We start from the raw sequence: 17,055 nt of genomic DNA, 5'->3' as shown, positions 1-17,055 counted from the left end.
GACTGGTGTATAATGACACCCAGGTCTCGTTGCACCTCCCCTTTTCCTAATCGGCCACCATTCAGATAATTTGTTTTCCTATTTTTCCCACCAAAGTGGATAACTTCACATTTATCCACATTAAATTGCATCTGCCATGAGTTTGCCCACTCACCCAACCTATCCAAGTCACCCTGCATCCTCTTAGCATCCTCCTCACTGCTAACACTGCCGCCAAGCTTCGTGTCATCCGCAAACTTGGAGATGCTGCATTTAATTCCCTCATCCAAGTCATTAATATATATTGTAAACAACTGGGGTCCCAGCACTGAGCCTTGCGGTACCCCACTAGTCACCGCCTGCCATTCTGAAAAGGTCCCGTTTATTCCCACTCTTTGCTTCCTGTCTGCTAACCAATTCTCCACCCACACCAATACCTTACCCCCAATACCGTGTGCTTTAAGTTTGCACACTAATCTCCTATGTGGGACCTTGTCAAAAGCCTTTTGAAAATCCAAATATACCACATCCACTGGTTCTCCCCTATCCACTCTACTAGTTACATCCTCAAAAAATTCTGAGATTCGTCAGACATGATTTTCCTTTCACAAATCCATGCTGACTTTGTCCGATCATTTCACCGCTTTCCAAATGTGCTGTTATCACATCCTTGATAACTGACTCCAGCAGTTTCCCCACCACCGACGTTAGGCTAACCGGTCTATAATTCCCCGGTTTCTCTCTCCCTCCTTTTTTAAAAATTGGGGTTACATTAGCCACCCTCCAATCCTCAGGAACTAGTCCAGAATCTAACGAGTTTTGAAAAATTATTACTAATGCATCCATTATTTCTTGGGCTACTTCCTTAAGCACTCTAGGATGCAGACCATCTGGCCCTGGGGATTTATCTGCCTTCAATCCCTTCAATTTACCTAACACCACTTCCCTACTAACATGTATTTCACTCAGTTCCTCCATCTCACTGGACCCTCTGTCCCTTACTATTTCTGGAAGATTATTTATGTCCTCCTTAGTGAAGACAGAACCAAAGTAATTATTCGATTGGTCTGCCATGTCCTTGCTCCCCATAATCAATTCACCTGTTTCTGTCTGCAGGGGACCTACGTTTGTCTTTACCAGTCTTTTCCTTTTTACATATCTATAAAAGCTTTTACAGTCTGTTTTTATGTTCTCTGCCAGTTTTCTTTCATAATCTTTTTTCCCCTTCCTAATTAAGCCCTTTGTCCTCCTCTGCTGAACTCTGAATTCCTCCCAGTCCTCAGGTGAGCCACTTTCTCTGGCTAATTTGTATGCTACTTCTTTGGAATTGATACTATCCCTAATTTCTCTTGTCAGCCACAACAACCTCATACTCAACAATAAGACCGAGGAGATTATTATTAAGTTCAAGAGGAGGAAACTGGAAGTCGATAAGCCAGTCCTCCCTCAGCAATCAGAGCTGGAGAAGGTCAGCAATTTTAAATTCCTTGGTGTAATCATTTCAGATCATCTGTCCTTAGACCAGCATGTAAGTGCAATTATAAAGAAACCATTGCAGCACCTCTACTTTCTCAGAAGTTTTCAAAGATTCAGCATGACATCTAAAACTATGACAAACTTCCATAGATAGGTGGTGGGGAGTATAGTGACTGGCTGCACCACAGCCTGGTATGGAAACAGCAATGCTCTTGAATGGAAAATGCTACAAAAAGAAGTGGATATGGCACAGTTTGTCACGGGTAAAGCCTTCCCTAACATTGAGTACATCTGCATGGAGTGCAGTTGCAGGAAAGCAACATCCATCATCAAGACCTCCACCACCCAGGTCATGCTCTTCTTGCCACCTGCTATCTGGAAGGTACAGGAGCCAGGTTCAGGAACAGTTATTTCACCTCAACCATCAAGGTCTTGAACCAGCTGGGATAACTTCACTTAAGACCACAAGACATGGGAGTGGAATTAGGCCATTCAGCCCATTGAGTCTGCTCATGGCTGACCCCATTCTACCCCATACAGCTGCCTTCTAGCTATAAGCTTTGATACCCTGACCAATCTGGAAACCATCAATTTTCACTTTAAGTATACCAATGGTATTGGCCTCCTCAGCTGTCTGTGGCAGAGCATTCCACAGATTCACTATTCTCTGGCTAAAAAAATTCCTCCTTGCCTCTGTTCTAAAGGGTTGCTCCTCAAATTTGAGGCTCCCCCACCATAGGAAACATCCTCTCCACATCAACCTTATCTGGTTTTTTCAACATTCAGTATGTTTCAATGAGATCTCCCCCACCATTCTTGGAAATTCCAGTGAGTATGAGCCCAAGCTGCCAAATGCTGCTCTTATGTTAACCCCTTAATTCCCAGAATCATCCTCATGAACCTCCTCTGGACTCTGACAACACATTCTTTCTGAAATATGGGGTCCCAGAACTGTTGACAATACTCCAAGTGTGGCCTGATGAGTGTCTGATAAAGCCTCAGTATTATCATCTTGTTTTTATATTCTATTCCCCTTGAAATGAATGCCAACAATGCATTTGCTGCCTTTACCACGGACACAACCTGTAAATTAACCTGGGAGTCTTGCACAAGGACTTCTAAGTCCCTTTGCAACTCTGATGTTTGAATTTTCTCTCCAGTTAGAAAACAGTGTGCATTTTTGTTCTTTTTACCAAAATGCATTAACCATTCCCTACACTATTCCATCTGCCATTTTTTTGCCCATTCCCTCAATTTGTCTACGTCCTTCTGCAATCGCATTGCTTCCTCAGCATTACCTATCCCTCCACCCATCTTCATATCATCTGCAAACTTTGCCACAAAGCCATCAATTCCATTATCTAAATCATTGACAAACAATGTGAAAAGTAGCGGTCCCAATGACCCCTGAGGAACATCACTAGTCACTGGCAGCCAACCAGAAAAGGCCCCTTTTATTCCCACTCGCGCCTCCTGCCTGGCAGTCATTCCTTAATCCATGTCAGTATCTTTCCTGTAATACCATAGGATTTTATCTTGTTAAGCAACCTAATGCATGGCACCTTATCAAATGCCTTCTAAAAATCCAAGTAAATGACATCCACTGCCTCTCTGTCCACCCTGCTCATTAGTTCCTCAAAGAACTCTACAACAGATTTGCCAGGCAAAATTTCCCTCTACAGAAACCATGCTGGCTTTGACTTATTTTATCATTAGTCTCCAAGTACCCCAAAACCTCATACTTAATAATGAACTCCACCACTTTCCCAACCACTGAGGTTAGGCTAATTGGCCTATAACTTCCTTTCTTTTACCTTCCCCTCTTCTTAGAGTGGAGTGACATTTGCAATTTTCCAGTCCTCTGGAACCATGCAAGAATCAAGTGATTCTTGAAAGATCATAACTAATGCATCTGCTACCTCTTCAGCAACCTCTTTCAGAACTCTGGGATGTAGTCCATTTGGTCCAGGTAACTTAAAACCTTAAGTCCTTTCAGATTGCCTAGCATTTTTTCCTTTGTAAAAGCAATGGCACTCACTCCTGCTCCCTGGCATTCACGGACCTATGGCACACTGCTAGTGTCTTCCACAGTTTAGACTGATGCAATATGCTTGTTAAAGTTCTTCTACCATTTCTTTGTCCCCTACTACTACCTCTCTAGCATCATTTTCCAGTGGTCCAATGTCAATTCTCACCTCCCTTTTACACTTTATAGAACTGAAAAACTTTTAGTATCCTGCCTTATATTATTGGCTAGTTTGCCCTCATATTTAATAGTTTCCAGTCTTGCGGCTTTTCTAGTTGTCTTTTGTTGGATTTTAAAAACTTCCCAGCTTCCCATTCACTTTTGCTACATTATATGCCCTTTCCTTGGCTTTTATGCAGTCATTAACTTCCTTTGTCAGCCACAGTTGCCTACCCCTGCCATTTGAGAATTACTTTTTCTGAGGGACATATTGTGAACTATTCCTGGAAACTTCAGCCGCCTCTGCTCTGCTGTCATCCCCATCAGTATTCCCCTCAAATCCACCTGGGCAAGCTCCTCTCTCATGCCTCTGTAATTCCCTCTATTCCATTGTGATGCTGATACATGTGACTTCTCCCCCTCAAATTGCAGTGTAAATTCAATCATATTATGATCACTGTCTCTGATGGGTTCCTTTACCTTAAGCTCCTTAATAAAATCTGGATGTTTACACAACACCCACTCGAAGATAGTCTTTCCCCGAGTAGGCTCAAGCACAAGCTGCTCTAAAAAGCTATCTCATAGGCGTTCAACAAATTCCCTCTCTTGCAACCTAACAGCAACCTGATTTTCTCAATCCCCTTGCATATTGAAGCCCCGCACCGCAATTGTGACATTACTCTTTCCCACATCCCTTTGTAATCTCAACCCCACATTTTGGCTAATATTTGGACGCTTATATACGATTCCCATAATAGTTTTTTAACCCTTGCAGTTTCTGAACTTCACCCACAAAGATTCCACATTCTGACCCTATGTCACCTCTTTCAAAAGATGTTATTCCATCTGTTACCAACAGGGCCACACTACTGCCTATGCTTTCATGCCTATCTTTTCAATACAGTGTATTTTATTTAATATTAAGCTCCAACTATGACCTTTTAGTCATGACTCAGTGATGCCCACAGCGTCATACCAACCAATCTCTAATTGCGCCTTGAGTTCATCCATTTATTCTGAATACTATGTGTATTTGAATACAGCACCTTCAGTCCTGCATTCTTTGCTCTTGAATTTTGTCTCTGTGGTATAATTTAGCTCTTTGCTCTGTCTGCATTTGTACCCAATCATTGGCTTATCTTTCCTTACATTCATGTTACACCCATTATCTACTTGTAAACCTGCTGGCCCATCCTCAGCTCTCATACTGGTTCCCAACCCCCACCATATTAGTTTAAACCACTACCAACAGCTTTAGCAAATCTGTCCCCAAGGATATTGGTCTCCCTCGGATTCAAGTGCAACCCGTCCCTTTTGTACAGGTCTCACCTGCCCCAGAAGATGTCCCAATGATCCAGGAACCTGAATCCCTGCTCCCTACTCCAATTCTTGAGCAACGCATTTATCTGCCACCTCATTCTATTCCTAACATCACTGTCGTGTGGCACAGGCAGCAATCCCAAGGTTACTATCCTTGATGTCCAGCTTCTCAAGTTCTTTCCTAACTCTGTATCCTGTTTTCAGGACCTCCTCCCTTTTTCTACCTAGGTCGCTGGTACTAGTATGTACCACGACTTCTGGCTGCTCACCCTCCCTATTCAGGATATTGTGGATATGTTCAGAAACATCACGGACCTTGGAAACTGTGGGGGGGAAACTACCATTCCTGCAACACACAAAAGTTGCTGGTGAACGCAGCAGGCCAGGCAGCATCTCTAGGAAGAGGTACAGTCGACGTTTTGGGCTGAGACCCTTTGTCAGGGCTCATTACTCTTTTTCATGTCCACAGAATCGCCTATCTGTCCATGAAACCCTAGATTCCCCTATTACTGCTGCCATCCTCTTCCATTCCCTACCCTTCTGAGCCACAGAGCCAGACTCAGTGCCAGAGGCATGGCCACTGTTGCTTCCCTCAGGTAGGCTGTCTCTCTCCCCATCTTCCCCCCCCCCAACAGTACTCAAAATGGAGTACTTATTGTTGAGGGAGATGGCCATGGGGGTACTCGCAACTGTCTGACGTTTCCTCTTCCCTCTCTTGGCAGTCACCCATTTAACTGTCTCTTAAATCCTTGGGGTGACCACCTCCCTATAGCTCCTGTCCATCACCACCTCACTCGCCCCATCACTGGACTGTTCCCACAACCTGTGAACTCGCACTCAAGGATTCTTCACCTCGTGTTCTTAATAGTTTTTCTCTTATTTATTTATTAGTATTATTTTTGTTTTCTCTTGTATTTGCATATTTTGTCCTTTGCACATAAGCTGCTTGTCCAACCAGTTGATAGCAGGCTTTCACTGACTCTTTTGTGCTTCTTGGATTTACTGAGTATGCCCACAAGAAAACAAACCTCAGGTTGTATATGGTAACATATATGTACTTTGATAACAAATTTACTTTGAACTTTGAAATGTTCCTCTTCTACATCATAATTTGATTAGCCTCTATACAGGAGCAATTAACATCTACTAAAGTCGAGGAAAAAAATCTATCATACCCTGCTTGTTTCCGCCTTGGGTAGAGGGTGGCAGATTTTTGTAACAGAGTCTTACAGATGCTTCCTTTCTGCCATTTCAGGGTCTCCAAAGTCTTTTAGTACCTGGAAACCACTCACAACATTACGCTGTCACTAATACCAGGAGCACGATTAGGTGGACAGTCTCAATTTTACCAAATTTGTTGATGTTAAGAAAGGACTCCCAAACTGAATCGTGACTTTTGTGGGAATGGATCAATGTGCTGTGTTGAATCTCATTAAGCCACATTCTATAAGGTTTCTGTGGATCTAATATTTTAGCAACAAGTTTGAAATATGGGTTTGTATCTAATAGGATACTGAAGTGTTGAATACATTTCTGGTTTGGGAGAGCGTAACAATTTCTGAAACTTCAATAGCTGCAGAGGAAGGGAAATGCAAATCACTTTGACCACCTTATGCAAAATGTTATGTGTCAAGCGAAAAGCAGACTTTGGTAGGTTAATCACCACACCTTAAAATCAACTGTAAGGCAAGTTAAATGAATGAATATTCACATCTAAGGGAATCTGATCCATAAAATGCCTCAAAGAAAGTGAATCAAGTGAAGGGATACAATTTAAACGTCAGAGGTTCTGCAGATGTTGGAGATCCAAAACAACACACACAAAATGCTGGATGAACTCCACAAGTCAGCAGCATTTATGGAAAGGAATAAACAGTCAACCAAGGGTCTCAGCCCAAAATACTGACTGTTTATTCCTTTCAATAGATGCTGCCTGACCTACTGAGTTCCTCCAGAGTTTTGTGTTGCAAAGGATAGAATTTTACTCTATAAATTAATCCAGAAAATTTAAAGTTTCTCAATTAATTCAGAAATGTTAACATAATTTTGTTTCGCAAAACCTTTGTTAACACAGCACTAAGATTTGAATTCATTAACTAGACTAGTACAGCGCTACCCAGAACAATTCAATTTTACTTTCAGAGTAGCCTTATTTTAGAAAATCTGAGGGCAATAGATTCATTCTGGAAAAAAAAATTGTATTCAACTTACTGCAGAACAATTACCAAGTGGCTTGCAGTAACTCATAAAACTAGTCTGTACAATCTGCACAAAATTAAAATTTCAATGTTGCCTATAAATACTCCATGTTTTAAAAAACTAAAGTAATATATTTCCAAACTTACCAGAAGACTGAATTACCATGCAAACAATCAATAAGCACATAGTCTGCCAGCGCATCATTTCTACGGAGTTTTTCTTTCTAGTTTCTGCCGCCTTTAGAGAGCTCAGTTGAGATGTGTCTCTCCTGTGTCTGCGGAAGAGAATGAAGTTAGTGTAGCTCGTGCATGCTGCTAGTATGAAAACGAGTTTGGTTAGGAAACTGTTTGTGATGGAATCATGGAAAACTAGAAGAGTGCCCTCCTGTGTTTAATGATGAAGATGACTGTCATAAAACAGCTTTTGCTCCCCTCAGCTGAAAGTTCTTCAATTTAAAGATATAACTTCAACATTTGGATTAAAATGGTGGATAGTTAATAAAGTTATAATTGATGCAGCGCTGAGGAGACCAAAAGTTCCTAGAACTCTAACAAAATTTGCAAAAGGCCTTTTAACAAGTTATTATGTGGCAGATCGCAAAAATTAAAATCTCATAGTTCAAAGCTCAAAATGAATTTATTGTCAGAGTATATACAGGTCACCATATCGTACCCTGAGATTTATTTTCTTGCAGGCATTCATACTAGAACTGAGAAGTACAATAAAATCAATGAAAAACTATACACAAAGACGGACAAGGATACAATGGGCAAAAGAAGATAAACTGTAAACAAAATATAAATAAGTCAATAAATAATACTGAGAACATGAATTCAAAACTCAAAGTTCAAAGTAAATTTATTATAAATGCACATACAACCCTGAGATTCCTTTTCTTGTAGGCATACTCAAAACATCCAATGACCGTAATAGAATCAATGAAAGACTGCACCAGTAGGCAACTAGTGTGAAAAAGAAAGAAAACTGTTCAAATACCAAAAAGAAAAAATAGAGTAATAATAAAGATAAATAAGCAATAAATATTGAGAGTATGAGATGATATGTGCTTAAAAGTGGGAACAGTTCGGAAATGAGGCAAGTGAAGTTGAGGGAGGTTATCCCCTCTAGTTCAGGAGCTGGAGTCCGTAGGTTGTGGGATCAGTTCAGAGTTGAGTTGAGTGAAGTTATCCACTCTGGTTCAGGAGCCTGACGGTTGAAGGGTAATAACTGTTCCCCAAACTGGTGGTGTGGGACCTCAGGTTCCTGTCCACCCCCCCTCCTTGATGACAGCAGCAAAAAGAGAGCATGGCTTGGACAATGGGGGTCCTTGATGGTGATGCTGTTTCCTTGTGCCAGCGCTCCTTGTAGATGTGCTCAATGGTGGGGAGGGATTTCCCTGTGATGGACTGGGCTGTGTCCACCACTTTTTATAGGCTCTGCCATTCAATTATCTCCTCTCAAATTCTTGTGCTAGTTCAAACATCTCAAAGCTCATCCTGTCATGAACCCCACATACGGTATGGTTCAATATTATACACTATCCTCCACCAATCTTCTAAATCCAGAACAAATAGATCTGCTCCCTGAGCACAGGTAGGTCTTCATGTCCTTCTGCTGAAGCTGCTGGATTAGCATTGCTTTCATCCACAGTTTGCACGTGGTAAAGTTGCTCACACCACAAAGGCTAAAACCACATCCACAGATGATGGATAATCCTCTCAACACTCCTTTGGCCGGAGGAAAAATACCCTTCACTGAACTAATAGAACTCTTAAGTGGAGATGGGTATGCTGGCTTTTTCAGCCTTCATTATTTCAAAGTCCAAAGTAAATTTATTAATGTGCAAATACGTCACCATATTCTACACTGAGATTGCTTGTCTTGTGGGCAAACTCAATAAATCCATAATAGAATAATAACTGTAATAGAATCAATGAAAGACTGCCCAACTAGGGCGTTCAACCAGTGTGCAAAAGGCCACGAACTGTAAATACAAAAAGAAAGAAATAATAATGATCAATAAATATTGAGAACAAGATGAAGAGCCCTTGAAAGTAAGGTTATAAATAGTGGAAACATTTCAATAATGAGGCAAGTATAGTTGAGTGAAGTTATCCCTTTAGATGCAAGAGACTAGCAACACACACAAAATGCTGGAGGAACTCAGCAGGCCAAGCAGCATCTATAGCAAAAAAGTACAGTCAATGTTTTGGGCCAAGACCCTTCAGCAGGCCTGGAAAAAAAAAAGCTGAGTTGATTTAAAAGATGGGGAGGGGCAGGAGAAACACAAGGTGATAGGTGAAACCGGGAGGGGAAGGAATGAAGTGAGGAGGTGGGAAGTTGATCGGTGAAAAAGGTACAGGGCTGGAGAAGGGCGAGTCCAATAGGAGAGAACAGAAAACCATGGAAGAAAGATAAGGGGCGAGGAGCACCAGAGGAGGATGGTGGGTGGGCAAGGAGATTAGGTGAGAGAGGGAAAGGGGGATGAGAAGGGGGGGCATTACTGGAAGTTCGAGAAATCAATGTTCATGCCATCAGGTTGGAGGCTACCCAGACAGAATATAAGGTGTTGTTCTTCCAACCTGAGTGTGGCCTCATCTTGACAGTAAACGAGGCCATGGACTGACATATGGGAATGGGAAGTGGAATTAAAACCACTGATTTTCCTCCCGATACTTACCCTTGTAAGCAGAACAAGTTCTACACCTGCTCCTACACCTCCTCTCTCACTACCATTCAGAACTCCAAACAGTCCTTCCAGGTGAGGTGACATTTCACCTGTGAGTCTGTTGGGGTAACATACTATGTCCAGGGCTCCTGGTGTGGTCTCCTGTATATCAGTGAGACCCAGCGTAGATTGGGAGATTGTTTCGCCAAGCACCTACGCTCTGTCTGCCAGAAGAAGTGGGATCTCTGAGTGGCCACCCACCTTAATTCCACTCGCCATTCCCATTCCAATATGTCAATTCATAGCTTCCTCTACTGTTGCAATGAGGCCACACTCAGGTTGGAGGAACAACATCTTGTATTCCATCTGGGTAGCCTCCAGCCTGATGGCATGAACATCGATTTCTCAAACTTCCGGTAATGCCCCCGCCCCCCCCCCCTTCATCAGTCCTCATCCCCTTTTCTTTCTCTCACCTTATCTCCTTACCTGCTCATCACCTCCTCCTGGTGCTCCTCCCCCTTTTCTTTCTTCCATGGCTTTCTGTCCTCTCCTATTGGACTCCTCCTTCTCCAGCCCTATATCTCTTTCACCAATCAAATTCCCAGCTCTTTACTTCATCCCTCCCCCTCCCAGTTTCACCTTTCACCCTGTGTTCCTCTGTCCCCTCTCCCCAACTTTTAAATCATTTTTTTTCCCCTCCAGTCCTGCCGAAGGGTCTCGGTCCGAAACGTCAACTGTACTTTTTTTCCATGGATGCTGCCTGGCCTGCTGAGTTCCTCCAGCATTTTGTGTACGTTGCTCTGGATTTCCAGCATCTGCAGAATTTCTGGTTTGAGTTTCAAAAGCCTGATGGTTGAGGGGTGGTCCTGAACCTGCGGTGTGAGTTCTGATGCTCCTGTACCACCTTCCTGATGGCAGCAGCGAGGAAAGAGCATGTCCTGGGTGTTGGGGTGGGGTCCGGAATGATGGATGCTGCTTTCCTACGATGATGATTCATTATATGTGTTCAGCACTGGGCAGGGCTTTCCTCGTGATGAATTGAGCCATATCTGTCACTTTCTGTAGTATCTTCCATTCAAGGGCATTGGACATTATTACTGGATTGGATCAGAGGGTGCGAAATATGGGATAACTCCCCGTGCTCGGTCTGTAGCAACGGCATTGTATTGTTTGAGTGGCATTGCTGACATACGATGTGAAATTTATTGTTTTGCAAAAGCAGTGCAGCGCAGAGACATGAACTTATTGTAAATTACGAACATAAAGAAAACAGTGATAAATAAAAGGAATAATGAGGTGATGTTCACATCCATTCAGAAATCCAATAGCAGAGGAGGAGTTATTTCTGAATCATTCAGTGAGTGACTTCAGGCTTCTAAACCTCCCTGCGGATGGTAGTAAGAGGGAATTGCGTGTCCTAGATGATGGGGATCCATTTTGATGGACTCTTCCTCCAGGTTCAGGAACGGTTGCAACTCAGGAATCACCAAGCACTTGAATGAAAGTAGATAACTACACTCACTTGCTCATCCACTGAGACGTTCCCCCATCTAATGACTGAATTGAATTGAAATGACTTTATTTCTTACGTTCTCCACATACATGAGTAAAAATCTTTACGTTACTTCTAAATATGCAATGTGCAATCATAGTAATTTATAATAATTTATGATAAAAAGAACAGTCAATGTAATATAGAGTATACTCAAATCCACTTTAAGGACTCTTTAACTTGTTAGTTCATGTTCTTGTATTTTATTGCTATTTGTTAATATTTGCATTTGCACAGTTGCATTCTGCACTCCGGTTGATCTTTCATTGATCCTAATATAGTTACTATTCTATAGATTTGCTGAGTATGCCCACAGAAAAATGAAACTCAGGGTTGTATATGGTGACATATATGCACTTTGATAATAAAATTTACTTTGAACTTTGAGACACTGTCTTTTGAAGATGTCCTCGATGACAAGGAGGGTTGTGCCCATGATAGAGATGCCTGTATCTACATTGCTCTGCATACTCTTGAAAGCCTGTATATTGAAGCCTTTTATATAGGTATAAGAATGTCACCATTTTATCTACCGTTTGTACATGGGATCCAATGAGAATGAGCGCAGTGTCCTCCATGAGAGAGGGAGAAGGGCTAAGGTTACACATTTGCTTCACCACCCTGGTTAGAAGCTATTGCTGGTATTGTACAATTTGCTTTGGCGGTATGCTTTTTGTAGTTGGTTAAAAGTCTGTGCAAGATGGGAGATCTGAGGCAGTGCTATGGATATGGAGTACGGGAATGGTTTAATTAGGTGTCCTAAGTGACTGAGAATACCGATGGGGAATTACTGAGTGTAACCAAGTCTGAAGATGATGGTTCACATGCTGGGCATGACATTTGAAACTGGATTCGCTGAGCCTGCCCAGAACATTGAACTGTTTACAACATCCTCTCAGTGACCTTTCAATTTAATTGTGGCATCAGTTTCCACAGCCTTTGGGGAGATTATCAGGGAGACCTCCAGCCTCTGGACCTGTCAGATCGTCGTTCCTCTCCACCTTCACCACCGAAGGCTGCCAGCGTAGCACTGGAAAAGAGCAGAGCCTGTAGACTGTGAGATTCATGCAAGCAAGGGATTTCATGGCACCCAATAAGCTCATCTGAATCTGTCTTTCTTACTTTCCAGATTAGAATGATATCAACCGGCAACAGATGGTGTCTCTGACTGAGATGTGGCATTGATGCCTTGCAGAAGACATTATAAATGTTTTAAGATTTGCCATGGAAACCTCTTGCTGTGTATGTAATAGAAGTGCAGTGGATGTAATGTAAGTATGTGCAAAACAGTGCTCGGTACTTCTAGAGAATAGTTTTGTGCATTGCTAAAGGTAAATTACCTCCACTGGAGGTGAAGTGTAGAACGTGAGGGCCATTGCCAACTTCACAGCCAGTGCCCAGGCTCAGCGTGGTGTAGACTGCAGTTTCAGATCCAACATCACTTCAGAAATAGCCCATTATCTTCCCACTGAGATGCAGTCAGTGCACACATCATAACTCATCTCCTGATTGCCCTGCAAACTGCAAGGTGCTTCACCGAGCTAAATAAATGCAAATTATGCCAATGCATTATTCTGCAGACTCGGGTTCCAAATACATTTTCAATAGATACTGATCTGTTTAAATCCACAGACATGATAACAGACGCTATTAGCTAATGGTCAGAATTGGTTGTCATTAAAGCTTAGCATGGGGTTGATACTCTGAGAGGGAACTTAACATATTGTGAGAAACACACATGGTTAGACCTGAAGATTTTATTTATATCCTCTATTTGTCTCTCTTCCTCTTCTATGATTAAGAATGACTTTCAATGTGTGTCTCTAACATTAGAGAGAAAGCTATATCCCAAAAAACAAACCACAATGCACTCCAACGGGTGATTAGGTTGGCTCAGCACATCGCTGGGACTCAACTGCTGGACCTGGAGACCACCTAAAACTCTGGACGCTCGCAACATCGTTAAGACCCATCCCATCCCATCCCGGATGCTGTCTGTTCAATCTCCTGCCATCGGGTTGGAGACACAGACACATCTTAGCCAAGACAGTAAGACTGAAAAACAGGTTCTTCCCGAGGGCTGTTGTGCAGCTGAATAATATGGCACCCCTGCTTGCCAACGGCTTTTGAGTATAACGGACTATCAAAGTCACTTGTCGCATGTAAATATGGGATTTTTTTTTATTAAGCCATACCACATGCATTGTAAATATGTCTTACACGGACTGGAGTAGCACCACAATCTCATTCTCCTGAGCAATGACAATAAAGTTCTATTCCATATTCTATTCCAGACATCTAAAAATGTTTGGTTGTCAAGATTCAAGTTTAATTTATTATCAAAAAATATATAAAACACGCAACCTTGAGATTTTCTTGCTCACAGGAAGTCACAAAGCAAGAGACCCAAAAGAACCCAATTAAAGAACAAAAATGAAAGGCCAACACTCAACGCACAAGAAATACAAGTCATGCAAACAATTGCAGCAAACAACAGCGTTCCAAAGTAAAATTGCCTCATCAGATCGGAACCCCGGAGTAGGCCCGAAGACTCACTCATCAATCAGTTCATCATATTAGCGGGCACGGAACACAGCAGCCGGGGCAGTCTTCACAGCCTCAGCACTGTGGAGAGAGGAGTGACCATCGCAGAGAATGATCATTCTTTTACCTAACACCTTTGCTATCAAGAACGGTTGAATGAGAAAGTCCAGGATTTTTTTTCTATATTTTGAGGTTTGTTTTTTATTAGCCTTTTTCACAGTTTCACTTCACTATGTGTGAACGTTGACACTGGGGGGGGGGGAAGGGCTGCCTTTCCAGCTATCATGGAAACCGAATGAGGAAGTTAGTCTTAGTTGATTGCCATGATATTTATATGCGTGGTTAGTTAAGTTGCCAGCTTCGAAGTTTCCATTTCAGAGCTGGAGTTGTAACAAGCAGTAGAGAGGGCGTCAATAGTCGGAGAAATGCTTTGGAATTCAACTTTGCTGTCTTCTTGAGGGGCACCTTTAATGCTAAGGTGTGCAACTGTGTTACTGTTAAGCTTGGTTTATACTTCTGCGTCAACGTGTCACCATAAGGTCTGCGTCGGCGCAAAGCCGACGCGGAACCCTACGCGAGAGCTTGCGTTGCTGCGACGCGTGTCGCGGCAATGCAGAATGCAACAACTGTGATTGGTCCGCTTGGTAGCATCGCATGTCATCCTACGCTGCAATAGCTTTCCATTGGGTGACTGAAGGGCAGGGAAGGAACTCTGGCTGCAATGCTTTCCATAAAGCTTTACAGACCTCCGAAATTATGGAGGACACATCTTGCACGAAAGAAGACGCTCGGGTCTTGTTTACCCCGAGACTACCATGACCATGAAGCCTTGCACGGGCAGGTGAGTGCACATGCGTGACATGCACAAATTGCTGAGCGATGCAGACACACCAACGTACAAGTATAAATGCTCACAACGCACGTAGGCCATTTGCATAGGTTACGGCGTCCAGTTAACGCAGAAGTATAAACCAGGCTTTAGTGTGTGTTACTGACCGCTATGCCACTGGCACTTAGGCAGCTATGAAGGTCCTCCATCTTTGGAGGTGTTCAGGGCTTCCTTCATCATGTCAGTAGCTTCCTCTCAGTTTTCACTACTGTCAGCTGTGCAGGTCCCGGGTGGAGACTCAGGAATACCGTCACACTCCGATGTAGAAGGATTATTCATTGCTGTTTCCATAAAAGTTTTGTTTTACCTGTCAGGGTTGTTAGCCCCGAGCTGAACCCCTGAACCTCGAGGACTGGTGGACCAGCCCTAGTCTGGTCTCCACCCTTTGACCTGTTTGGCATGGGTGACCCTACCAAGAGCTAAAGCATAAAGCCCTGACTCCAGCCAACATAGCTCCCTGGGTCACTGAGGCACGCAAACCTCCAAACCAGGGCAAGGCTGTGGTCCTCTTGAAGATGTGTCATTGTGCCAACAGAAAAATGAATCTCAGGCTTGTATATGGTGATGACTATGGACCCACCTTCAATGATTATACAGCTCACGTTCTCAGTATTACTTACTGTATTTATTTATTTATTACTTTTGTAACACACACAATGCTGGAGGATCACAGCAGGCCAGGCAGCATGTATGGTAAAGAGTACAGTCGACATTTCAGGCCGAGGCCTGCAGGCATGCTGAGTTCCTCCAGCATTTTGTGTGTGTTTCTTGGATTTCCAGCATCTGAAGATTTTCTCTTGTTTGTGATTACTATTTTTGTATTCGTACGGTTTCTCTTCTTTTGCACACTGATTGTGTGCTGTTTTTAATTGATTCTAATATACTTTTTTGTTTTACTGTGAATGCCCACAAGAAAATAAATCTCAGGGTAGTATATGGCGACATATGTGTATTTTGATAATGCATTTACTTTGAACTTTTGAACTTTGAACAATATCAAGGAATGAAAGTTTCAACGTTGACGTCAGTGTCCTGAATAAGAGACAATAGACAAGGGACAGCTGATTAAGGTAGTGGATGCATCTTCTTCTGGAAGGGAGCAAACAAAAAGAACAGAGTCTTTATGGAGGTGGTTTTGCAATTAAGTCTGAACTATACTAGAACGTTGGTAACACCTCCCTGTGGGATTGAGGAATTCACTATGATCCTCCAGCTCAATCTAACTATGGTTAACAGCACACGTGCCCCTTGGAGGTAACATCATCACAATCATCAGCTGTGGAAAATATGAGCAGGTTCCTGTGTGTCAGCATCTCTGAGAATCTGTCCTGGGCCCAACATATTGATGCAATTACAAAGAAGGCACAACAGCAGCTATATTTCTTTAAGAATTTGAGGAGAATTGATATATCACCAAAGACTTGAGCAAATTTTCACGGATATACCGTGGGGAGCATTCTGACTGGTTGCAACACCATCTGGTATGGAAAGGCTGCTGCAGAGGATTGGAAAAAGCTGCAGAAAGTTGCACACTCAGCCAGCTCCATCGTGGCCACAAGCCTCCCCACCACTGAGGACATCGTCAAAAGGCAGTGCTTCAAGAAGGCAGCATCCAAGGTAGAATAGAGCTGAGGAGGAATTTATTGAGCCAAAGGGTGGGTAATCTGTGGAATTCATTGCCACTGACAACTGTAGAGGCTAAGTCATTGGGTCTATGTAAAGCAGAGGTTGATAGGTTCATAATTAGGACATCAAATATTACGGGAGAAGGCAGGAGAATGGGGTTAAGAGTGAAACTAAATTAGCCATGATCGAATTAGCAGCCTCAATGGCCTAATTCTGTTCTTATGTCTAATGGTCTTATTAAGGACTCTCAACATCAAGGACGTGTCTTCTCATCATTACTATAAGGGAGGAGGTACAGGAGTCTGAAGACACATTGTCAATATTTTAGGAATAGCTTCTCCCCCTTTGACATTAGATTTCTGAATGGTCCATGACCCATGAACACTATTCCTCTTTCGCTCTATATATGTATCTTATTTGTTTATTGTAACCTACAGGATTTTTGTAATGTTTTGCACTGTACTCCTGCCACAAAGCAATAAATTCCATGACATGCCAGTGATAACAAAACTGATTCTGAGTGTGCCATTAAAGAGATGTGTGACCTCAGTGGTGAGGGATGCAGCCACCTCGAGACCACGCTGTTCTCGCTGAGTAAAAGGTCACCTTGAATTTCA

General features: G+C 42.6%; 1 protein-coding gene across 3 annotated transcripts in view; it reads right to left on the bottom strand.

Moving 5' to 3' along the window:
• LOC134357116 (protein shisa-5-like) overlaps window positions 1–7,461 on the bottom strand; it is a 40,565-nt gene extending 33,104 nt beyond the window's left edge. For all 3 annotated transcript variants that reach the window (XM_063068416.1, XM_063068417.1, XM_063068418.1), the window contains exon 1: window positions 7,306–7,461. In XM_063068416.1, the coding sequence (XP_062924486.1) occupies window positions 7,306–7,363 (58 nt within the window). In that variant the 5' untranslated portion in view covers window positions 7,364–7,461. The remainder of the gene's footprint in view (window positions 1–7,305) is intronic.
• Between the last annotated feature and the right edge of the window lie 9,594 nt (window positions 7,462–17,055).

Source organism: Mobula hypostoma, chromosome 15, assembly GCF_963921235.1.
Source record: "Mobula hypostoma chromosome 15, sMobHyp1.1, whole genome shotgun sequence".
Taxonomy (NCBI): Eukaryota; Metazoa; Chordata; class Chondrichthyes; order Myliobatiformes; family Myliobatidae; genus Mobula; species Mobula hypostoma.
Note: the sequence above shows the minus strand (reverse complement) of the source record. Positions and strands in the feature narration are given on the sequence as shown.